The sequence below is a fragment of the Neodiprion pinetum genome, chromosome 2, assembly GCF_021155775.2.
Source record: "Neodiprion pinetum isolate iyNeoPine1 chromosome 2, iyNeoPine1.2, whole genome shotgun sequence".
In the NCBI taxonomy this organism is placed as follows: Eukaryota; Metazoa; Arthropoda; class Insecta; order Hymenoptera; family Diprionidae; genus Neodiprion; species Neodiprion pinetum.
The window spans coordinates 38848160-38872541 of NC_060233.1; the positions used below are offsets into that span (position 1 = coordinate 38848160).

The 24382-nt window shown below is 44.9% G+C and overlaps 1 protein-coding gene across 1 annotated transcript; it reads right to left on the minus strand.

Annotated features, from left to right (window-relative positions):
• Nucleotides 1–719: 719 nt before the first annotated feature.
• LOC124212138 (uncharacterized) lies at nt 720–23039 on the minus strand. Its single transcript, XM_046611907.1, has 15 exons — nt 22726–23039; nt 20401–20575; nt 20116–20243; nt 19727–19964; nt 19340–19456; nt 17036–17265; nt 16753–16962; nt 15128–15341; nt 13243–13517; nt 12473–12791; nt 11710–12186; nt 9985–10115; nt 5705–5862; nt 1911–2170; nt 720–1827 (listed from the first exon to the last, which is right to left on the minus strand). The coding sequence occupies exons 2-15, from the start codon at nt 20537–20539 to the stop codon at nt 1325–1327; spliced, it is 3399 nt and encodes a 1132-aa protein (XP_046467863.1). The 5' UTR covers nt 20540–20575; nt 22726–23039; the 3' UTR covers nt 720–1324.
• Between the last annotated feature and the right edge of the window lie 1343 nt (nt 23040–24382).

Below are 24382 nucleotides of genomic sequence, written 5' to 3' on the forward strand. Positions count from 1 at the left end.
GTTGAAAGGGTTGACGAAAAACAAGCGGTTGACTGCTTTTGATGCTGAATGAGACTCCGTTCTGTTTGGATTTTAACAAAAAATTTTACGCTTGATCGTACATGAATCAGCATAAAATTGAGCTATCGATTCATTATATAGGAATATTTTCGCTGTCTCGAATAGATATACATATACTGATACCCGAAAACTGAGTTAATTGATTATAGGCTTCTAATTAATAATTATATATTGTCACGTACCTTACATGTATCCGAGACTGCGTTTCACTCGTCGATAACGCCGCCCCATCAAGAAGACAGAGTCGAGTTGCCTAATTCGGGTTTTGATTGCTGTCGGAACTTGGAGATTACAGTGTCGTACAGGCAAGGAACAACGCACACACGAGCTGTGTTTATGTTTGTTCGTATTGTACGTTACACGCGCGACTCCGGCTTTGTATATGGTCGTACCTATGTTTACCAGGTACCTATGTATAACTATTGTACCTGAGCTGTAGAATATTACGGTAGTTGCTCAAGATTCGGTGTCGCGAACTGACGAGGCTTGCGGTAATCACGCATGAAGATTACCTGCCCGACTTTGATCAGCTTGACATTCGCGTCGTTAACGATTGCTAAGTCAATCCGACGTCGCGCACAGGCGGACCGACATCTGAAATGAAACTTCACTCCGCATCAGGGGGTAGTTCTTTCGATCCTCGATACATCTGAGCTATTTATATCGTCTATTTCCGGTGAATGAAATTCCCGCGATACTTCCACTTTTTATGTGCAGAGTATCGCATCGTTGAGAGCAGTGGAAATTCTGATATGAAGCGTAAAACAGGAATGAGAGGAACTTGAGCTGTGAAGGATTAGCATTGGTAATCGGGATCGGCCGGATTGGTGTCTAATTATTATTCGAGTGGTTCTCCAGAGGCTGACGCGGCTTGGCGCATCGATTCCTCAAGTTTCGGTGGCTGCATTCCTTCCTGAAAACGATATTCGTCTAAGTAGACGTTACGTCAAGCTCGTTCGAACGTCGTTTACAAAACGTCGAAGCGTTTCTCCGCCCGACGAGTTTTGCTGTCTCCGAGACCAGGTTATCGGCAATTCGTTCAAGCTCCTTCGCTTCCGGGATATAGAAAGGCGGAGAGAAGTAATCCCTGGAATTGAAAACCCTCGAGTTCTCTTAAGTGCCTGACATCGATAGCTGGAGACGCTTCGCTTGTGTTTCAACAATTTTTTCCCACGTTTATTACATCGTGCACTCGACGCTCGTTCCGAAACACATGTGTCCCTCAAACTTTATAAACCTGCAAATGTGGACTTCGACCACTCCGCTACCGTCCCGAATTCATCCGCTTTATTTTTTCCTGGATTTGTTTTTTGCCGCCCGTTTTCTCCCCCCTGTTCCTCGCCGGCGGCAGGGAATTGTCCTTGGGCAAAGTGAGCTTCGGTCCCATATCGTCGGTCTGTCTCAGGAGGGGAGCTTTCCACTGCGTTCCAGCCTTCCGGCATTTGTTGGCATCGTCATCCTTCCTGGTATATTCTCTGCTCGCATTAGCAGCGAGAAGATAATCTATGCCAACGTCTCTGTTCACCTCCAGAGAGTCAGGCTCCGTCGGGACGTCGAACTTTGACAACTTTTGATCAAGGGTCGCCTCCAAGCAATCCCAACTCGGCAAGCGACCGCCAAGTTCACCGAAATCTGGAACGTCGCTACCGCGATGCCGACGCTCCAAGGTGTTCCATTTCGGCGAATCTTCTCTACTTATCATCTCCTCCGATCGGGATTTTCCCATGCCACCGTCGGTGCTCACGCTGTCCCACATCGGCGATGGTCCTGCAACAACACAATCCCGACCATTATCCGCGAGTCATTTTTAAAATGATCAAGTTCGGACGCGGATCCGATGACACTCCCACCTCTGACACCATCCCACGTGGACTCTCGGTGCTTTCTCAGCCTGGTTCTTCCCAAGGATCCAACGGAAGATGTCCAGGATGCGAGGGACGCCGAGTCCCAGGCAGGCAGTTGACCTCTGGGTCGAAGACCGCGGGTCATGGTGTCGTGCATCTCGATCATTTCGCGATGCAGCTGCCTCTGATGTTCGGCGATGATGCAGTGCTGCCGCGTTGTCGGAGACAAAGGTGGACTGGGTGGAAGCTCCAGGTTGGACTCTGATCTGTGGGAACGTAGATCGATTGAAATAATTGTTTCGCCTCTCCGTGGGGCGGATTTGGAACGATTAGATAGAATTTCTGCTATCGATTAGCAGACTAGGTCACGGGGTTCCTGCAGCGGTATGTTTCCGAGGATAAACTATACCCCCAAGTCCTGACTATGACGCTAATTCAAACGAACTCTGTCTACTTCCCTGCAGGCGTTCTTGTTCGCCTTCAGCTGTCCTTGCCAGACGGGCAAATGAGCTTGGATATATTCTGGTATTTTTCCAGGAACTTGACAGGACGTAAAGGGGGGATCGGCTGTCACGGTTGAAGTTGACCGGTAACAAGGACAACTCTGTCCAACAAATCTGACTGCAGAATTCTCCGCGAAACTATCGAACCGTTGTAATTGGATCTAGACAAACCAATTTGGCTTCCAACCCCGTGCTACGCTGCTTCGATACAGTTTTGGATTAACCTCTCCCAATGTATGGCCTCGCGGACAAAGACATATGGGTTACCATTCTCTGGGTTATTTCACGGTAATACGGAGCGATAGAGTGTGCCGTAATGAATAGGGGGGGATGATTTTACCGAAGTAGAATAATTATCACTTTCCCGTGCCGGAAGCGTCCATCGATTTTTCACTCCTTACGCCGTGATTACCGAGGCCTGCTGATTTTTTTTTTTTTCTTTTTCGTTTGTTTTATTCCTGTTTTTTACTGGAAATTTATACTTAATTATGCCGAGCAACGTTGCGGCACGTTGACGCTATATAATTTGACAAGTTGAGCTATCTTTTCAGGACTGGCTTGATTGGATTGGGATTTATACCATCAAGTGATAGATCGTCTCGACTCGAGAGGGTGAATTAAGCCCCCAAAAGTCAATGGCGCTTCCATTCTCACGCTTGCTTGGATATTTTCTTCAAATATATTTAAAGAGACTTTTGTTTTGACTGAATACAAATTTTGTTTGAAAATCAGTTTCTTTTTCGTGCAGAGAATGAGAAAACTCTTTCGTTCCAACTAGTGTTTCCGGAATAAACAATTAATGCATAAAAAAAAAAAAATATGAAGGGAGAATTTTCATTAAACAATTTCTAACTCATTCTTGAATCTTGACATTTACCCAAAAAAAGCTACGCAATTTGAGACGCCACATAAATTAAACCAACGCATAATGTTTCCTTACACTTTTTCTCTCGAGCCATTCCATTATCCTTTTGTATCGCATGAATTCGTGCACGAACCTTCCGTGTTGAATCCCACACTTCCATTGTTCACATTTTCCCCATCATACATACCGTAACTTGCGTAATTTAAACCTTTTTTTACAATCGAAAAAGCAAAGGTGCAAAGTGCTTGATTTCATAAGCTAAAAGTACAGACGTACTTTTTGCAAACTGGCTTCATTATTCCGGTTACAAAAATTGTCGACGAAACATACGGAAGTCCGGACTTTTGGGGTTCCGTTTTTCACAGAATTGATGCTCGCGATGCTCGATGGGACGTAGCCGAACAGTTCGAAAGGGGATTACGTGCCTCGCGAAATTAGGAATCGAGGAACTGTACTCGAGGCGGCCCAGATCTCGTCCGTGAAATATTCGCCGAGCATTGTTACGCAGCACAAGAAGTGAACCAGCTCGTGCGTTTGTTAGAAGCCGTTAAAGTTCCTCGGAGCTTTCCCGAGAACTTTACAAATGGCCAGTAATTCAGGCCCCCTTCATCTGTTAGGCAAGGTGTCGAAGAGCGAGGTGTAGAGAAGGGCGAAAAGCGGAAGCTGGAAGCTGGAAGTTGAATCATGGGAATGCCGGTGGCTGGTAGAACGTGAAATTTGAAGACTCGTTGCGCGGCGAGGTTAAAGGTGATGGATGAAGAGCCGTACCATCCGGCCGGAATCCCCAAGCCCGAATAATCCTCGGACCACTCACGAAACCGCGAAAATACCGGATACTTCTCTCCCGATAACACATGTGACAAGAGTCCAGGTCCTCCCTTTACCAGCTCGATCGCCCTCCGACCCTTTTATCCGAAACGAGCACAAAGCCCATCGGGAAATTAACCACTGTGATCATATTGTTGATCCGGTTTCATTTTCACGGTCAAGAATCGGCGATGAAAACGAATTAAGGATGTATCAGCTGCTTACAGTCGGCGTAAAAGCTTTGACAAAACGGAGAAAAATAAACATGATCAAGGTTTCATCGAGTGATAATAGAAGTTAACCGAGCTAAACTTTGCTACAATTGATAAGCTACCGTTAATCAACGTCGCGAAAAAAGCTCTTGAAACTTTGTTGACCTTTGTCACATTTCCGCTCCTTGTTTCGACGTGTTTTTGGTTAGCCTGTAATCCCCGATACAGTACGAATCCACTCCATTCGAGCTGCCGTGGAACGGATGTCAAAGAAAGGGTGAAGAATCGATAGCCTGGAGAGAATCGATCGGATCTGAACGAAGAGTTGGATCCTCGTGAGTTCGAGGCGATCGATTCTGCGAGCTCGGAGTGAAAAATTAGTGAAAATCAAAACCGGAGTAGAGCAGCTCCGCATCGTAACTTTGATAATCCAACGTTAACAAAAGGGGAAAAGTTTCGAGGACCGAGTATTGATGGGCTTCACTCGACTGCACACACGAAGCGACGCGACGCGACGCAATCACGTTGAGTACCCTGCACCCAGGGCCGATTCCTAGTCAAACTAGACACGTCGAGTGCAGCAGTAGCGGCCAGGCAGCACTATTAGAGCACTATCAGATTCGCGCGGCAGCATCGCTGGCTGCCACCGTTTTAATTGCTGCGCCAGAATTTTACCCGATTTCAATTTTCCACCCCCCCCGTTGAAGTAGTCGATTAATTATTTTGTCGCCGTTCCGACGCTCGGCGAACCGTTAGGCGAATGCTCGAACCGCGGAATATATCCTCCGAGTTTTAAACCCCCGAATGCACCCGCCTTCCCGGTCCCAATTTCCTCATGGAAAAAAACTCCCAGCTTGGATGTAAATTCTTACCCCCCAACTCATAGATAATGCTAAATTCCCATAAGAAAAAAGTTGAGAGTACGAATTTACACCCAAGTTGAGGGTTTTTACCGCGAGGGATGATCGTTTGCTCTCTCTCTCTCTCTCTGTCTCTGCTTAGTTGCTTTTCCTGTTTCTATTTTTGCTATATCTTGTATTAACTTTCTGTCATTATGTGAATTATGTACTTGACCAATATCCCTATGGACATATAATAAACGTTTATCTATGTATCTATCTATCTATCTGTCTATCTCTCTATTAAGTATTTTTTTGTAAAACTCATTATAACTTATTTATTGTATTGCACTATTTTAATGCTCGTTCTTTTTGTTAGTTTTTACATATCTGCGATTGTAATACCGCTGGTTTGTCCTTTAGCCTATTTCTAGGCCACGGCATAATAAATAACTATCTATTCTAAACAAAGAAAATTCTCTCCTTCTCTTTCTCTCTCTCTCTCTCTCTCTCTTTTCACTCTCTCAGGATGCCGATGCTGTAACTCTACGGGAAATCTACCACGCTTATTCACCTGGGGGTATAAGTTTGGCGGGGAGACCCAGAGGTTCTTGGGTCCGGGCAACTCGAACGACGCGAACGTCGGGACGCCTCCCGGGCGACCCGTTGAACCGCGTCCAGCATCGCTATTCGTTCTTCGTGGGGCAAAACTGCTGCCACCTCTTGGAGTATCTGAAAATTTTAAACCGGGATCATTGCAAGTTTTTTCGCGTTCGCCTCGGTACTGGATTTTTTGTTTCACCCATCCCTGAGTTACCAGGATTACGATGAATGGATTGAAGTGGATATACGGAGAATTGCGAGAATTTGGGCGTTTCTTAGTTATTCAGAGAAATTCAAGTTTCGCCAAAACTCTGTATCATTCCACATAACTTTGCAGATATTTTAAAACAAGTAGGTACAGATAATAAAGTAGATCGGAAGCTGCAGAAGAACTGATCATTTCTCTGAAAATCTGTCAAATTTTTTTGATTTTGCTCTATTTTATTTTTTTTTTTTCTTCAGTCAGCGTAATTTTTATAGTCAATCAAAGAATTTTAGCCGGAAATGCTTAATTTCGAGGTTTCCCAGAGAAATTGTCAGCCAGGTTTCAACCCCCTAAGGCAATTAACTCCCGAAGCTTTATTTTTATATTTATATACAGCAGCGGACATTTTTGCAAACGTCCGTGTCTCGTCTGGTTGAAACCAGTTCAGAATAAACAATAATTGAACGTGATACCGTGATAGAAACATCGCATTGCAACCAGAATTATCGGGCATATTATTCATTATGGATTCGTGCACAAATAAATACGAACGGTATAATATGAAAGCAGAGTCTGAAATTGAAAATATTGGTATTTGATTCCTCGAGACGAGATGGTTTCAAGTTTTTTCCTGATCCAGCAAACAACCGCTGTATTTATGATGGGTCATACCCATACCTTGAAAAAGAATGTGTCGGTGGTAAAATTTGCGTACATATTAACCTTAGATATTGAATTGTCCCAGGAAAATATTCTCCGATTATTAAACCGTGCGGTAAAGCGTTCAACTATAAACACAATATTAAACTTTAAGCTTTCAATCAGAAAACGATTGAAACTGATAAAACGACCAATAAAACAAGTCTGTAAAAAGTACAAAAAATTTCGCATTCGCTGGAAGTGCGAAAAATGCAAACGGCCATTCGGGTTGGCGGAATTATGCCCTACAGATAAATTGTTAATAACGTCCATTCGGGGTTTTCAGCGGTAACTTTATACAAGATTGAAAAGAAGTGACGCGAGGAAATTCAACCGGCAGCTAAGTTATTGTTACCAAAAGTTTTCGAATGATATATATCAGGCTGAAAGTATGTGAAAATATTTTTTTGCCTAACATCAATTTCCCGGGAGTATTTGGCGAGGCAATATTGAATAATGCAAGATACCGGCCGACTTAACATCGAACAGGGTTTCCCGACAAGGCAGAATTCATCGAATCTCTTACACCCGCGTCATGTCATCGTCTTCGGACAATTTAAACCTCTGTGGTTTCCCCGACTCGTAGGACGAATAATTGAGGCCAGGTCCCACAGAGACCCGGGCGTCTCTCCGAGGGCTCCGACTCTCTTCTCGCCAGGAGAATGGCAAAGCCGGAAATTGAGCAAATAGAAGTGGTGAAGCCGCTTGGGAGCGCGATTTCGAGGCTTGAGCTAAATAAGGTGGAGCACGCTGGATTTGTCTAGAAAATCAGACTTGATTATACCTTCGAGACGGTGCTAGCTGCTAAATTTACGCCATTATTTGACCGGCTCCCAGCAGAGTAAAATCTGCCGTCCGGAAAGCGACCGCGAGTTACGACCGGTAAGATATTTTATTAGGAAACAGAGTGAAACAATTTTGCAAAATAAGAAGGTAATTTTAAATGCTGTTTCTAGCTGAGACTACTCGGATCGCGTGTCACTCTGAAAATGGAACAATTATCGACAAATTCTTAATTAAGAGAAGCTTCTTGAGGACTTAACCAAACAAGTCGAGCAGTTAGTTTACTAATCAAATTTGAGGCCAAACAAAACGAGAGAGCCGAAGAGACGGGCGATATTTCTGAGTGCGGTTAACATGGAGGGATGCAAATAATCTTCTCGGCGAATACGGATATCGGTATCTACCTTAATTATAGCGGAGCCGGCAGCCCCTGGGAGACGGACGAAGAGGCGAAAATCGTCGAGGCGCTAATGGCGTCTTGTTTACTTTTACGGAACTGATGGAACGGTGTTAGAGATAAGAAAGACACCCGCGAATCCCGCTAATCCCCGGAGATGTTCAGGTTCCTTTGTCACGCTCCACGCGGGACCGAAGCCCAAACTTAGGGTTGTTACCACCTCGCCATGCCCTTCGGCAGCTTCTCATGCCTCGTCTTCGTGGCGGATTATTCAGCCCGGAGCTGAATTCGCAGACTTGTCGAATCGAAGACAACGCGACTTTGGTTCCGTATCCCGAATGCCCGTTAACCCGAAAGAACAACTTCGATCTCTCCGGAGTCTCTGTGAACTATCGTACAGGACTCAGCCCTTAATGTTGGATTACGAAAGTTCAACAACTCTGGAAGTTGGCTGCTGGCCTGCGGCAAGCCCGTATTAAAATTCTTCCTCAAAGCGTATCGGTACAAAGGACACCGATTGTCCAGTCGGTGTTTAACGGTGCGATCCTCTGAGTGCTCAGCACTTTGTTGCAACAGTCATGAATAAGCGCCGAGTCACATTTCTCGATTTCTCTGGGAACAATTACCCGCCACTTACCGTGAAGCGACTTTTAACGAGGGCTGTAAAAGGAGGCAAGGAAACGCGGACTACGTACGTTACACGTCTCTTTTTACCCTGAGCTCAACACCATTGCTAGGTGCCACATCGTCAGTGGCTTTTACTAAACCCTCGTTAGCTACGGCCTTAAGGCGTTGCCCCCGCACGGAGTTAATTGTGAAACGATACAAATTGGCATTGTTGTTAATGAAAACGCTGGAATTTCGAGTGCACTTTTATTTATAGACAGTCGTAAAGTGTTTAGCTGGCAAATTTGAAACTCGACGAGCTTTCGAGGAATCTTCAAGTGACGAATTGAAGATCAAAGATTGATACTATTATTTCATTTCCGTTCTCTGAAGCTTTCTATATTCTCCGAAAACGCGCGTACCATCCGAGCAAACAGTTACAACTCCTCAATTAATTATACAAATTTGATTTCGTCGACCAAGTATTGATTCGGAGGAGTATAATGATTTCATTCTGCAGTTACGGCTACAACGCGATGACGAATAAACACAGGTACACGTAGCTACCATGAGGGACAATAAGATGCGACGATAATACTGCTGTGTGCGGGAATCAACATCCGACAATATTTGGGTCAGCGTACCTAACCGCTGAGGCTCTCGAGGTAGTTTGATAGTTTGTAGCAATTAACCACCACGGTTTGGCTAAGCCTTGAACTTCTGGGCTTGATGATCCTTGATATCTGACCGCGTCCCAACGCTATAACGATAATTAATTACCCGAGCAGGCAATGAAAACCCGTCCAGCTACGCGACCAAACGTCGCTGTAGATGATACAAGTTCGAAAAACATTCGTCGAGCACTCTTGAGAGGCTTTTCGATTTGACCTAAATCGAGGTTCTTTGATTAATTTCAGTGTTTGGCGGAGTGACGAACGAATTCCTCGCATCAGTCAGCCATCGCTGTCCTCGGAAAAGGATTGATAACGCGAGTTTTACCGCAACAGTTGCGACCAGCTGTTGTTCCCTGCGTTGTTTGCTGTTCAAAACCGCGATGCGATGGTTAGCGAAGCTCGGAGATTGCGCGATTACACCCGGCCGCAAATTACTGTCACCTAACTGCTGACACGGATTTGTGTTTCTAACAAAATCTGGCTCACGAGTATCCAATTATCCGTATATACGCGGGGACCGAGAAGCCGCGGAGCATTTTTCGAGTGTCTCAAGAACGCGACTCCACTCCGATAATTGAAAGCCAGAGGTATATACTCCCATTTTCACGTCAGCTTTGAGTTAGAAAATAAATTGCCATCAATACTGTGAAAAATAAGAAGAACATATGCCGTTGTGAGAGAGGTTAAGCGATAAAACAATAAGTCGAAATCGAGACCACGGATACAAGTGTTTATAATTCCAGACCCTGAAGTGTACGAAGCAGTTCGAGGCGCGCCGTAATATGTTGTCGAAGGAAATAGAAGGCAGATATCAGGGAGGTCGAGAACAGAGGGACGTGGGTGGCGCGCATCGATCGAATATCCAATAACTGTTCGAGAGGACTTACCCTGAACTTGTTGAGCGCCACCAGCGCGGGAACCAGGCCCCCCGGGCCCCTCTGACGACCGCGTCTTCGCCCCATGGATACCACACTCGTCAAAGGACTTGCCTCCCGCAGAACGACGTGCCTCGCCGATTCTACCATCCAATAAATGACATAACTGGATTAGAGGAGGCGGCGAAACGAGCCAGGGAATTTCTCCCGTTACTTCGGGAGTCGGTTATTGTTAATCGACACGGAAGAATGGGGCTGCTGCTGCTGCAATTTAGCTTCGCGTGCGCGGATTCGCGTTCGATCGAACAGAATAATGCGGTCAAGGTATGGATTCTTTCGTCGTTCAAGATGCTTTTACTCTCGTTGGAGTAAAGTGGCATCAATCTCCTTGAACTCTCCTACAATGTTCACGGAATGATCCTTCAAAATGCTCTTCGTCGTGTGACTCACTAATTGTTATACCGTATTTTCAGTGCCAATCAGGTGCTTCATATTTTTACCGTAAAGATTCGCGCAAAGAAGGATGTTTGAGATCGGCAGTAAGATATCCAAGAAGGTATCTCCGTTGTTTGTTTATTCGTGTGTAAGAATTTTAGCGGGTGAGTGATAATTTGTTTCAAACGAGAAGGAGGGGAAAAATACGCGTCAACCTCTCGTTAATTTCATTATAAATCTTTCGTCCGAAACACGTCACGTTCGTTACTGAATTGAATTCAGTTCGAATGGCTGCTACGACCGTACCGTAATAGTGGAACATAAATCTTCATCGCATGGATTGGAGACCTTAGCGAGGGAAAACAGCGTGCGATGGCCAAAAAGGAGGGGGTTGATAGAGGGTGGAAATACGTGGCCCACGCTGTGAAGAGAAAGAGAGAGAGAGAGAGAGAGAGAGAGAGAGAGAGGCACGAAGCGAATAACGAGTCAGCGCACCAAGGATAATGGTCAAGGGTCATTTTATTACCACCAACGTACGTGGGGGTATTACGTCGCGATTGAGGCTCAGGTATCACACGACATCCTCGTAGCCTCGAAATTTCCCACTTCAAATTCGACGTGCCTATCTCCCGAGTATCTCACAACAAAAAGAACAGTCAGCCCGGTATTTTCGCATTTCAATTAAACTTTACGCGTAGCACAAGTTTAGATATTTATCGATTTGATTCTGTTTATGTAACCATAAAATTCAACGTTTCAGGGACCTCGATTTTACGTTGATCCAGTTAACGAGTAGCAGCATCTGCAAAGTCTTTCCAGTATTTTCTCGAAAATTATGCAATACGTCGCTGATTCATCCCGTAACGCCCTAACAAATTATTAAACCTCAAATGCCTGCGAAATTTCTGAAGTCTGGTTTCTTTTTTACTATCAATATTATATTCGACGTATAGCTGAATAGCGGGTAATTAGCGGGCATAGGAGCGTGTGATGGGGTCGGAAGACTCGCTCGTGAAAAGGTGTAAGTTACTGTTTTCTTCCGACAGCTGATTTTCTTTTTTCATCCTGTATTTACAGGGTTAGAAAAAATATCAGATAAAATACTATTTTTCCACATACCAACATCTTGCCAGAAGCTAATGTTAAAGAATAAGGAAACAAAAAAGATCTGAGCAGACTTTTAAGGCAGAACGAAAGCTCCCTCCCCGTCTGCCGCGGAATGATTAAATTTCTTGCTATTCTATCAAAGCGAGGGGGTCAAATTTGGTCCTGAGCTAATCTGACTCCCAAATTGGTACTGACCTTTGCTCGTACCGTAACTGTCTGCGGTATTCGTGCCAGGCAAGAGATTTGAGATGGTAATCATGTTGGTCCTGGCGATGGTGGTGCGCTTGACCGCGTTGCTGACATTCCTGGCCTTGCTCCACGTCGAGTACATGTTGAGGCCCTTGTTGTTGGCAAAAGTGAGATTATACCTGGCGACTTTGTCAGCGAGGAAAACAAGTTTCAAACCGTTCTCCGATCGCTCGATCATTTTGGTTACATTCTCAGCCCAGGTCCAACCCTTCGAGAGTGAATCGACCACCCCGTTAGCCGGCGACACTTCCTGGGTCGTAACCAACTTGCAAAAGAGGGACAACGAACGCATCTCCGTATTAAATATCTCCTCCCGTTTCCTCCACGACTCTACGTGCCAGGCATTCTCGTGGGATGAGTTGAACAGATTCCCGAGGTAGGGGTGCAGGATTGGCCCGAGGGTTTTCCTGTCGTGTTCCATGCCTGCAGGTAAACGTTCGCTCAGTTCTAACTCGACATTGAAACTTTACCCAGTGGTACGTAACCGTGCTATTAACTCTTTGGGCGTGTTTCTGTATGTTTTTTCTTTTTTTTTCTGACATCAAAAGTTATTCAGCCAACTTTAATTACCCCCCACTTTCTCTCCTTCTTCTTTGCCACATTGAAATTAACTGAACGCCAGCTAAATTAACCTCAGAAAACTCGACGCGAAATCCCCCGTGAGCAGATATCGTCCTTTAAACGTATCGGGTAAAATCATGCTTCTCACCAAAATACAGCCACTTGACCAGAGTCTTGGCGAGCACAAGGTTGTTCTCAAGGTCGACGTAGGCCGTCTCTCGATCCCTCCTGACGATATCGACGAGGACGTCGACGGACCTCTCGAAGTAAGCCGTGGCGCTGTTGTTGGTTCTGCGTCTCAGCCTCTTGCGACGAGCTTGCTTCCGGTTCCGACGGTCTGTCACGGCGTAGATTTGATCCCTGGCTTGTCTCAGGACCAAAGTCAAGAGGTAAACTAGATTCTCTGTTGGTTCCGAGCTGTGCAGACCAGGAGTGGGAAAATTGAGGAACGAGACGTTGTCTCCGCTCTGTGAAAAAAATATCGGGTAAGAGAAAAAAGAGTGAAATTCTTCTACGGAACTGAAAGCAAGGGTAACGGGAAATAACCGATGTTACAAAGGAAATCAATTTACATTCAGTATGGTATGTGCGTCCGATTTTGAATCGACCATCGAAACACGAGACCGCGGAACGGACAACGGTAAATCCAAACACAACAATAACGAAACCAGAGGTGGAAGAAGAAGAACAATAACAACGTGGATGTCTGCGGACGGAGGCAGAGAAGCGAATCGCTTCAACTGGAAACTCCTGATTTATGCGCATCCGCTCAACTCTTAGTACAAGTTAAACTTGCTTTCCCCTGCAGTTTTACAGTTGTAGAAACAGATGCAGGTCCCTCGGACGCAGCGCCGCAATTCAATGCTCCGAGCTTACGATCAGAATCGTATTTCGCGCTTCTACAGCGGGGAGTCTTACTTGCAGGACAGCCTTCTTGACCTTCAGAACTTCCCTGATCACCAGAGCCAGGTATTCCAGCTGCTTCCCGCTGTACCCACAGTGCCTGCCCATCGTTCCTCTAGGAAGCGAAGCGATCACGCGACGCCATCGGGTTATCAGCTCGTTCTCCAGGATGTCGGACGGCTCGAGATCCGCTGGAATACTGCTCGTCGAATGCTGATGCAGGGCCGTCAGGTATGATTCCAGGAGCCGGGAGTCGGACAGATACGAGTCCTCGTGGTGAAGAATTCCTCCTGGAAATGGTAATCGATCCGATCACGACGGTGAAAATGATCAACAATGAACAAAAATGGCGTGTACCTACATTTGTTCTAATTTCGCGAGAGATTTGAATTAAACGAGGAACAAGTGTCCGTGACTTCGGTTTCGCGTGTTCACGGTGGCGATGAGCATATTCTGGCATGTATCGCGTTTGATAGATACCCCGAACCAATCTAAGTTTCCGCGGCGAAGCTGCGTTTCGGATTAACGCTCACAACCCGCACGTTTGATGTCTGATATCGCGTCAGCAGCACTCGCCTAAATTCGGTGAGTTTCTATAACTACGTTTGATGGAATAGCAAAGTTGATCGAATGACGCTTCAGTGAAATGTTTAATGACCGAATAAACCGGCGGCTGTCAACAATTTCGAAATTTATTTTACCCTGCTGCGGTGTTTGCAGTGCATCAAGTACGTTATACATGAACGGAAACTAGCGTCGGTGCTGGTTCGCATTTATTTTTTTTCTTCTTTCAACCTGAAAAGATCAAAGGAATTTAACGTTGGCAAATGAAACGGTCAATTACATACTGTTCAAAGGATGTCATATTACATCACTGCCTAACCTTCGGCGATCGAATTATTCCATCACGTTTCTCCGCGAACAATTTATTAAAGGACAATTTATCCTTACGGTAATAATACGGATAATGTGAAGAGTGAGCAAAAGTAACAGGCAGATAACGACGTCTCGTTCGAACATCAACTCTCGTTAAATCGTATTACAGATTCGTCACTTCATCCTCGATGAAATTCAATAGAAAATTCTCCAATTATAATTTATGATATTAAAAGTATGTTAAGAAGTGCACGAGCCTCGCGTCGCGGAAGAGGCGGAGTCAATTTGTCTTCCGCTCTACGACGAGATGCGTTTCCACCCCCGGAACATCTCGCATCGCGATAACGTGTTTTCATCCCACTCGAATCCTGGATTTAATATCCACCGCAAGATTTAGTCAATGAAATCTCATGAAAATTAAATAGGTTTCAGTACAACATCTTCCAAGCTTCTTTCTTCAAGAGTTGTAAGGTGATTAGGTCATGCAAATTGATTTAAACAATCGCGAGAACATCGCAGACGAAAAAACAATTCTCTGATGTATATAATTTCGTTATTTTTTTTTTTTTAACCTCAATTTGCTCCGCGTTACGCATTTCACGAATAAAAAACCATGTTTCGTGTGTATTGATCTACTGTTACAGTTTCTGAACGGAAAAGCGTAAGAACGAAATTTATCTATGGCAAAGTTTTCGAGGCTTATCACGTCGAGGGAAAACTTGCTTAGAGTTAAGTTAGCAGTAACCACAGGTATACATAGACGCTTCGTCTCAACTATTCACCAGCCCTTGCAGACAACTCAAAAATTATTCAACTTGCAGTTTAAGCTCGGATTCGTTCTGACAATTTCCTGAAATTTCATTTGCACAGAAGTGCTTACCTACATAAGCGTGCGAAATTATTTCACTTCCGTTTAACAAGGTCACCCTGTCAACCTCTACAGCCATGGAATACCTACAACGCACCGCGCTGGTTTAATTATAACAGCGAAGATCATTCCCGAGAGATGAAAGTTATTACATACCTTTTGCACACTGCAGCATCACGTTGCATCTCGGGTAGAAATAGCATCTTAAACTCTGACACTTCAAGGCTGTGACCATCTCGTCCAGGGCCGTCAACACGTGTCGCGACAGTGTTCCAGGGGCCCAGCTTCGCAAAGGATCAGGTCCTGCTCGTTCCAGAGACCACCAATGGATTGTTTTCAGAACGTGGCGCGAGACGACTCTCAGTGTGTCCTGAAGCGATTTTGTACACGGTTGAATATAAAAATTTTACTCACTTTGCATCGTTCGTATCGCAACGTTCAAACTTGGCGAATGAATTTTACACCTAAAAAAATCGCAGGTTGACGAGAGAATCTTAACTATTGTAAGACCAAGGCATTGCTAGAACAAATGTGAGTGAACGAATAATCGTAAGGGAGAAACAGTTTCAAATATAACAAAACATGTTTAACCTACATAGGAAGAAGGAAAGCTTGTAAAGAATAAAAGTTTCGTAAATTTTCAACAGCACGCTGACATCCAACTCGACGACTGCCGTTTCTTTCTCTTTCTATCTCTCTTGTGAACAAACAAAATTCATGAGTCTATTACTGATACAGGGATGAAAAAAACAGCAAGTAGGTACTGAAAACTTTTCGCCACTCGGCAGAAAGTTTTGAAAATACACGACACCATCATTTATCGCACGGTTACACTTGTCGTTCGACGGTTAGAAATGGAAATCCAAGTTAGAATAACTGTTTCAGTATTTTGACATTCAATTTAATCCTGTAATATCATCGGAATATATCGACCCAATTGTTCCCCCTGTATTCTGAACTCCAGCGCCGATGCAACTCCGAACACTATGCAAGTTTCGAGGAGACGAAAGTGCTTGCATATTGTCTGCGGGGGTGTTTCTCGACCAACCTCGCAAAATGACCCGGTTTACTGTTCGAAGGGGGTTGCTACACACCGCGCGATGAATAAGTGGAAGGATTAAATAAATAAGCCATCATTCGTGCCGGCCCTTTAATATTCTTGGCGAAAATGCACGCGGCGAGTCCGTGCTCGTCGAGAGAAATGCGAGCCTACTCGTCCAGCTCAACTCCGCAATTGGGATACAAGTTTAATGATTGGGCAACACCTCGTTCCCGCATCAACGAGGGTTCCGCGTTCACTTGGATTAAGCAATTCTGCGCCAATTACACGTCGCGCTGCAGCAAAAATCGCGAGATCCATAAAAATTCCAAGTTTTAAAACCACCAGGTGGATATAACTTTTCTCATTAAGTGCGTCGATTCATCGCACCGGGGTCAGAGATTTACCCCGGCAGTCCCTCGAGCCTCGCCCTGCAGGGGTGAGTGATAAATTATTAAAAAGATCGCGAAAACAAAGCGGCTGCGCAGAGCGGCAGCACCCTGGGCCACCTGGATATCAAAACGACCCTGCGTTTCTCGCGTCAAAATTCCTCCGCGCCTGCAAGTTCGAACTGCCCAGCGAAGGCGGAGAAATTTTCACTCTAAAAGCTCCGGCGTGAAGAGAAAACGGGTGAAAAGGGAAAGAAAAAAAAAAAAACAGCGGAAGAGAGTGGAAGGAAAAAAATAAACACGATTTAATTAGCACGAACCGCGGTTGTATTTTCACTTCCGAATAAACTGACCTTGTTTTTCATCGGAATATTCAACTCGCCTCTTCCTCGCAACTGATCTAGAATACCGCCAAGTACCGTTTCGGTAAGGGCCGGAACGCTGTCCTCGTGATAGTGATGCTTCATTGCCGTTTCCGCCCCTGGAAATCGCACCCTCCACAGGGTCGCCCGATCCTCGCAACGAGCACCAGGGTACGGACCGACGGCCACGACGTACATACCCTGGAAAAGTGGTTAAAACTGTTGGTAAACTCGTTTGGCGGATCGTTTTTTCCGTCATTTTTGAGTAACTGACGGTTTGCGCGGCGGTCAGATGCAGGAGAGCGTCGCAGTGATGAAGGGGAACCCGACGAGGGTAATCGGCCAAAGAAGACCACGAGGATACACCGAGTCCTATCGAAAGCCGGACTTCCGCCTCGCGATTTTTCGAACCGCCGATACCGATCCTCAGCAGGATTCCCGCCGCGTCTTCAACGAGAGCAACTCGATGATCCCTCGGCTCCGGTAAAACGGCTTCTTCGTGGGCTGAAAGAAGAGGGAAAACGAGGTTTGCGAGGGTCTTTAAATTCATGAATTTCATTTTCGGTGCCGAGGAAACTTTTCCGCAAACTTTCCGCGAACCGTATAATATGCGTCCGGAGGATCACCTATATATTCTCAAAAGAAACATGTAACTCGTACTATATGTAGACAGGTAACGATAAAAAAAATATCGTTTCCTCTTTCTCGCAATCCGGCTTTTTCAATGAAAAAGTAAGGATATAGTCGGAGTTGAGTTGTACAATTAACCGAAAATCAAACCCAATTTATCAAAAAACCTGTAAAACTTTTCGAGAATTGAAAGTTCAGCTTTTCTTTCGTCTTCGTCGAAGTCGATCCAAGTCTTTGATCCATTCAATTACCTCCGGCGTCACCCGAAGTGTCATAATAACTTTGCCACGTGGGTAGATAAATAACAATTCCTACGGTCAACGGTGATATACGATCTCGTCTAATACTTTTATCTCGACTGTTCCTGCGGTAGCACCCTAGGAGAGAAGCAAACCCAGAGAAAAGGGCCACTGGAAAAGGGTGCGCTGGTCGGGTGACCATAAATTAAGGAAAGTTTCCCCGCGGAACAAGGCTCTGTATACAAAATGAATTTAAACCACTCTTCTCTATTCTATCACGCGGAATTCTTCACTTTGAGAGTGGGAAACTTGCGGAATTTGGAAATTCGTAAAATTACATCTATTTCGATGCCGCATCTGCGTGTAACCTGCCACCCTTTATACCTAAATCTATTCTGGATGAATGAATAAACAAATAGTTTAATTTTATCGGTACATCGTACAATTTCTCTGATACAAATTTTCGACTAATCGCCAATCGGTCGTAGCGGGACAATTCTGAGCTTTTAAACAAACGAATCTAGGCACATTGTTAAGTCAATTGACGAGAAGAATGAAAATCCGAGGTAGGTAGACATCCGTGCCGACTCTGCGAGTAACTTTTCTGAGAGCGTGGAATTTACTTATAAAAACACAGGCGAAGATTATTCTTTCGCAGCTCGTAAAGGAGGTTTATAAAAAATTTTCCCCTCTTAGGTATATAGCGTTGAGGCGAATTATTACGCCAGGATCATAATTCTAAATCTCCGTCAGCTACAATTAACCAACTCCGTAGCCGTAACGTCGGCATGATTTACCGTATGCGTCTAACGGGTGTTGGCTATATCGAATTACTAGCTCTTCATCGTTTCCTCGCTTCTTGGCTGTCCCTTCTTCAACGTAATATACGATCTGAAAAATTCACCGGGGCCGGTTAGCTAACTCGACGACGCATAGCCGAGCAGTGTCGGGGCAAACCGGTGAAGGAAAACAGAAAATAATTATTAAAAAAAGGATAAATAATCGACACTGTCTGCACGCGGCAGCCAGGATATTGTCTCGCTTTTCCTTATAACAAGCAATGTAATACACCCCATCTGTTTATAAAATTGATGCAGGCATTTACCGTCCTTGCCTTATGATTATACGCACAGGGTGAGATGTTGAAAATCAGCTGAGATCGGGAACCAATCCAAGAGAGCAGTGAAGACGGTTCAATTTCAAGCGAACGAAATCACCAGTGAAATTCCGTTTACAACTTTTCTTACTCGATGTTCTTAACTCTTTCCGGTGCAACACGTTGTCATTATTATTGAGCCTTCCTAGCGTCAAGTCAATCAAAGTCTGACGCCAGCTCTTGTACAGCTTTTAACGCTGCCTGTGCTTTTTTTTATTAAAAAAAAAAAAAACCTTTTAACTCTCGTATGTGACCCACAAGTACGAATTGATCGAAACAAACGCGCCACCCCGTGTACAGACATGTACGCGATGTTAAGGATAAGGAGTTGCATTAACGAGATACAAAGTAGGCGTTTGTACTCGTTACGTCTTATTTATAGCATCTTGTTAAAGATTATTATCACGCTATTGGACTCGTGGACAAAGTTGAGGTCGGACGATGAAGCCGAATCGATAATCTTACGCATCGTATCTTCCTCGCCGAAATACAGCCTATGTATCGTATCAGTGGACGGAAATACGGAATGAAAATTGAGAGGCGGTGTTCGTACCTGGCCCGTAGAATATCCTGCAGTGATCCGGCTGCTTTAATATTTTTTCAAGGACCTCTGCGTCGACCACTTGTCCCGGGGTCCAGCACAGCCTCTCATCAGCACCGTTTGTTGATCCTGAAAAAACATTTTTTTCTCTCAGAAATTTTCTTCTTGGCCGTATTCTTTACTCGCGCGAGGGTGCGCAGAGCGTGGAATTCTCTCTCATTTCGTTCTCGTCCGTATTTCTTCTCGCAGAAATTCAAAACAAGTGTTAGAAAATGAATAAATGAATAGTAAACCACGAGGTTTTTTTTTAAATGTATTTTATGTATGAGGAATTTACTATTCGATACTCACCCTTCCGGCTCCTTTAAGAGATAATAAGTTAAAAAAGACTTCACCTACCCGGCTTCGTCGCTGCGGCGAGAAGATTCGCCAGCTTTGCTTTGATTAAGTCTCTCCTGAGACGACCTCCAGGTCCGAGAAACTCTCCCCAGGACTCAGCACCCGTTCCCCGGATCCTGACGCGCGCGAATCCTGGCATGGCCGCATCTTCTTCGACGCTGACAGGCGCCTCCTGGTCCGAGGTGAGTCCTGGCGACGAGAGAGCGTCGAGTCTGACGAGGTACTCGAACTTCAGTTGCTGAAAATCGAGGTAAAAATCAAAGAAATTAACAGGCAATATCGAGAACAAAGGTTCAACATTATTTGACGAAAAGTATTTTGAGAAGAGACTTCTGAAATATTCAAACAACTCGTGGTCCAGATGTATAACTGTGGTAGTTTCACATTACCTTGATCCGGCTGCGATCATTCAGAGAGATAAGAAACATCGATGAAAATCTACCGTCGATATTTCCAACCCCGACTAACAGACGCTGCAACAATCTTTCAACCGCAGCCTCGATCGTTGCGGTATCAGCTGTGGATACGATACCATTATTGTTTGTTGTTTTTTTTTTTTTCAATTTTTTTCTTCATTTAAAAAACAAACTGCTCGTGACTATAAATTGATGGGAAAAATGGGCTAACGGAATACGGTTCGGAGCGCGACGCAATTATAAGGTGAAAAGGCTCACCGTTTTCCCCCATCGAATCAGCAACAGACTTGGTGAAGTAATCATTGAGATTGTCCAACTCGTCCTTGGAAAATGTGATTTTCGTTGCCATTAGTCGAAGGCCGCCTTTGCCGGAAATTCCACTCGGTGCACACCCCATCCTCTGCCTCAGCGGCCGTAGTTACTTGCTTATCTCCTGCGAAGCATATAAACGAGGGAAGTGAATTGGTCAAGGACCTCGTGCGATTTGACATTAAACGCGTCGAAGGGCGGCCTCGATGCGATGGCTTCTCGACACGCGGTAAAACGCGAGAAAATTTTTACCGGAAAAGATAAATGCGAGGGAAACGAAGCAGGGGAAAATTTTGAAGAACTGACGCGAGTTTAATTCCGCTGCGATAATACGCGGGTACACCGAGGAGGTTCTGCATGAAGGAAGAATAAAAAACGGCGGAAAATGCGATGAAAAAAATGTCGCAAATATGACGCAAGCTGTATTTTCCTCCGTTTGAAGGTCAGGCGGTGTCGTGTGACAAACAGGGCTGAAAGCTCTCAGCGTTGTATATTCGAGGTACGTGATCCTCCGGTTGAGCCGTTTGCGCCCGAGTCCTAAGCCTTTTTATACACGTATATTACACGTATATATGTATAACTCGGGGGTTGGAAAATATGTCAATTTGGTAGAAACGTCTGAGTGGGCTAAGACATATTACGCCGAGAAGGAGATAAGAAATCGTTTCAGACATGCTCCTCGGGGGATGCCGAGATAGACCGACGCGACGACTCAAATCGCGGTTCTCCTCCTCCTCCTCCTCTTCATTCTCGACGTCACCACTTCGGCAATATCTCACTCCAGATATTCTCTTCGTTATCGCTCGTGCATTGCGAGCAGCGTTTTTCGGGCCCCAGACTGCGCTGATAACCGATAAGCTCGGAGAAAGGCGACTTGGATAGAACCGAAGCTTTCATGTCCCGCGATCCGCGAACACCGAAGACCCCGCGCAACGGCGAAGCCGTGAAATTCTTGCGGGAATTCGGGATTTTGGCTAAGCGTTTTTCACAGTCAGCTATATTTTTCAAGCGTCGTTTTTCACCTCCCGCGCGATTTAGACTTTGGCGTAGATAGACCTCGGGCCGTACGATTTATCGATCGGGTTCTGCAGCTCGGTTGCTCAACTTCTTCGCGGAAGTATTATTATTGATGATTTTGCTATGATAAACTTCATAATAGTGATAAATGCTGCCGAAGTACGCCGTATTTTTTACATTATTTATCCTCCCGACACTTTTTGTACGTACCTATGTACGCGTCACGATATTATAGCTGCATTTATCGAAATCGAAATTCATATATTACGACATTCGGCTACTTGCTGTAATATTTTAGTTTATGACGAAGAAAAAACTTTTCAAATTCTTCCAGGGCGTGCCAACTTGAAAAATTACTCGACCTATTTCTTTCCTATGTTGGACATTCGTGGAAAAATAAATCCGAGTTACATATATATTGCGTTACCAATAGATTTATCGTCTCCGCGCTCGCGCATATAAGTTACAACCTTCATTGAACTTCCCGCACTACCCACATTCGGTTTGTCTGCACTGACCCGTAAATCAAAACACGTACAAAGATACGAAGTCATTTTCGCGACGTAAAATTATTGCTACTTTTACGAATGTTCCACGCATTCACCTACAACGCGCAACACTTTCATATGAAAGACGATGAAGAATCAAAGAAGGATGATATGTTGCAAAACTTGCAAACTGTGAATCTATAAATCCACCACATGCAGGTTGAAAAAATACCTACGTTTGTAGGACAAGCTGTTCCGAATTCATCTCTTTTCAAGCATCGCGACTCTAGCCTCGTGTTCGAAAACGGCCGTGGCAAATACATATTCTCGACTTACAATTAAACGCCGTTCGGATTTACGTCTCGCAAGTGGAAGTTGGCCGTATGCCATCGGCGTCTACAGCTATCAAATTCGAAATGACTAATTGATCGGAAGTAACCGAGTGACTGAGCCAATAAAGTTGATCAATTCGAAAGCCGTCCCGTCGCGTCAACAGCTTCAGCCGATCGCTGGAATAAATCTCTCCAATTTCATCCCAGAATATACAAGTTACGTGTTTCCGGCTTTTGCCAAGACGCAGACTTAACTGCGCAATTGAATGAATTTCAGAAAGTAATGGTTAAATTTTCTATTTCGGCAAGATAAATTTTGTCACAACGCGGGTGTACCGAACGTGTTAAATCTCAGTCCCGAGAATGCTGGATTAAAAATTAGAATCAAACCTTGACGTAGAATAATTTCAGGGTATATTACGAAAAAAAAAACTCACCAGCTGTCGAACCTCTCGACGCAAAACTGAATTACCGGTGTTGCTCTTTCATTTCGTGTGCGTGTGTACAACGAAACTTCGTTACGTCAGTCGCGTCGGACCATTTTTACGATTGAAATAAACGCGAGGCTGACGCGACGTAGACGAAAACGCGATTCTCTCGCTTTGCTAAAGTTTTGAAAAACACGCGTGGACGCGGGCTCGTTGTTCACCGAATTCCGCGATACGTGTGCCGACGTTGCGTAGGAAAACAGTAGTTGGATTATTACAGGAGGAACGGTATTACGTGGGGGTTGAATCTATGCCGGCATCGCTTCACCGTCGCGGTTCTACTGACCCCGAGGAATTGGGCCTGATGCTGCCACAAAAACGGACAATATATTCCCAGCTTCGTTCACTGGTTCCGTGACAATGCGGCGTCCACGGTTCTCGGTCACCGCGCCGGAATCACTTCCGATTCCGATTGTTCCTACGTCTACTTCCGGTTGCACGGGTGCGCCTGCAGCCGCATACTTCGCACCGAGAGATATAAGCCGTAAACACTCACGCACACATTCACACTTCGTTAGTTGTACCTGGATTTGAGCTTCTACGTGACGTCACGTTGTTACGGTCGTAAATATACTCCGATTTTCTTAAAAATTAGTACCATGTTCCGTATCCAATGCTTTACTTCTTCCGTATACGCGAAGAAAACATCGTCTTCGGATAGATTTCAGAAAAACTCCGCTGTTGACGGAACTAATTTATTTGAGTAACAAAAAGAAGAAAAAAAAAACATATTCATCTCATATATTTCATACGCGCCGACGAGCCGGAATTTCGCCAGCATCAATTATATGCACCTCTGCTCACGAGAGCTTAACGACGGCTGCTACGTCAAACGGATATAAAATAGACTATTTTAATGATCCTGCGTAAAATCCGAGAGCTCTCGGATATGCAAACAACGATTAATCGTAGTGTAAATTGGACGCGATATAGACGTGTCTACTTACATTTCTGCACCAGACGTATATTACGCTTATATATACATATACGTGCACGGCAGCTTTGCAGAGTCGGCTTTATGTCACGCGGAGTACCTACCTAACTGTTCTGTAATTTGATGTTAAATCCAGCTACCTCGGTAGGTAGTGGAAACGACGAAGGGCTATTGCCGCGTTGAGTGATTGACGCGAATTAATCAGGGAGCTTTCGCGCCGTGCTGCAGCTCTGGAACGGCTAATAAAGATGCATCGCGTCGTTAGAATCCTGCTGCGGAATTTGCGCCTTCCGAAAATGATCTCGTTCATTGATACGCGTGTTATAAGACCGTAGCGGATCAACCGATCCCTTAAATCAAAAGTTTCGATCTATCGATATCCGGTTGAACGCCATGCCCTCTTCGTCGACGTGCACGTAGGCGGTTGGCGTGCTCGTCATTAGCCGAGAAATTTAGGCGAGACGCACTATGAGTCAGACTTGGTCATTTTTATATGCCTATACTTTGTACCTGCGTCGTTCTAATCCGCACTTCATATTTATTGCTTGACGCCAATTATCCAGCCCGAAAGGGCGTTCGGCTCGTTTAACTCACTTCGCCTTCTTTTCATCGGGAACTTTGGGGATGAGGATTTACATACCGCACTCTGACCACGGAGCCCAACGTTTATTG

Coding starts and splice junctions, on each gene's coding strand:
- LOC124212138 (XM_046611907.1), bottom strand. CDS start 20,539: ATGGGGTGTGCACCGAGTGGAATTTCCGGCAAAGGCGGCCTTCGACTA. Junction 13,518..15,127: donor GATGCTGCAGTGTGCAAAAG/GTATGTAATAAC, acceptor TACCATTTCCAG/GAGGAATTCTTCACCACGAG. Junction 10,116..11,709: donor CAGTTACGGTACGAGCAAAG/GTCAGTACCAAT, acceptor ATTGGATGGTAG/AATCGGCGAGGCACGTCGTT.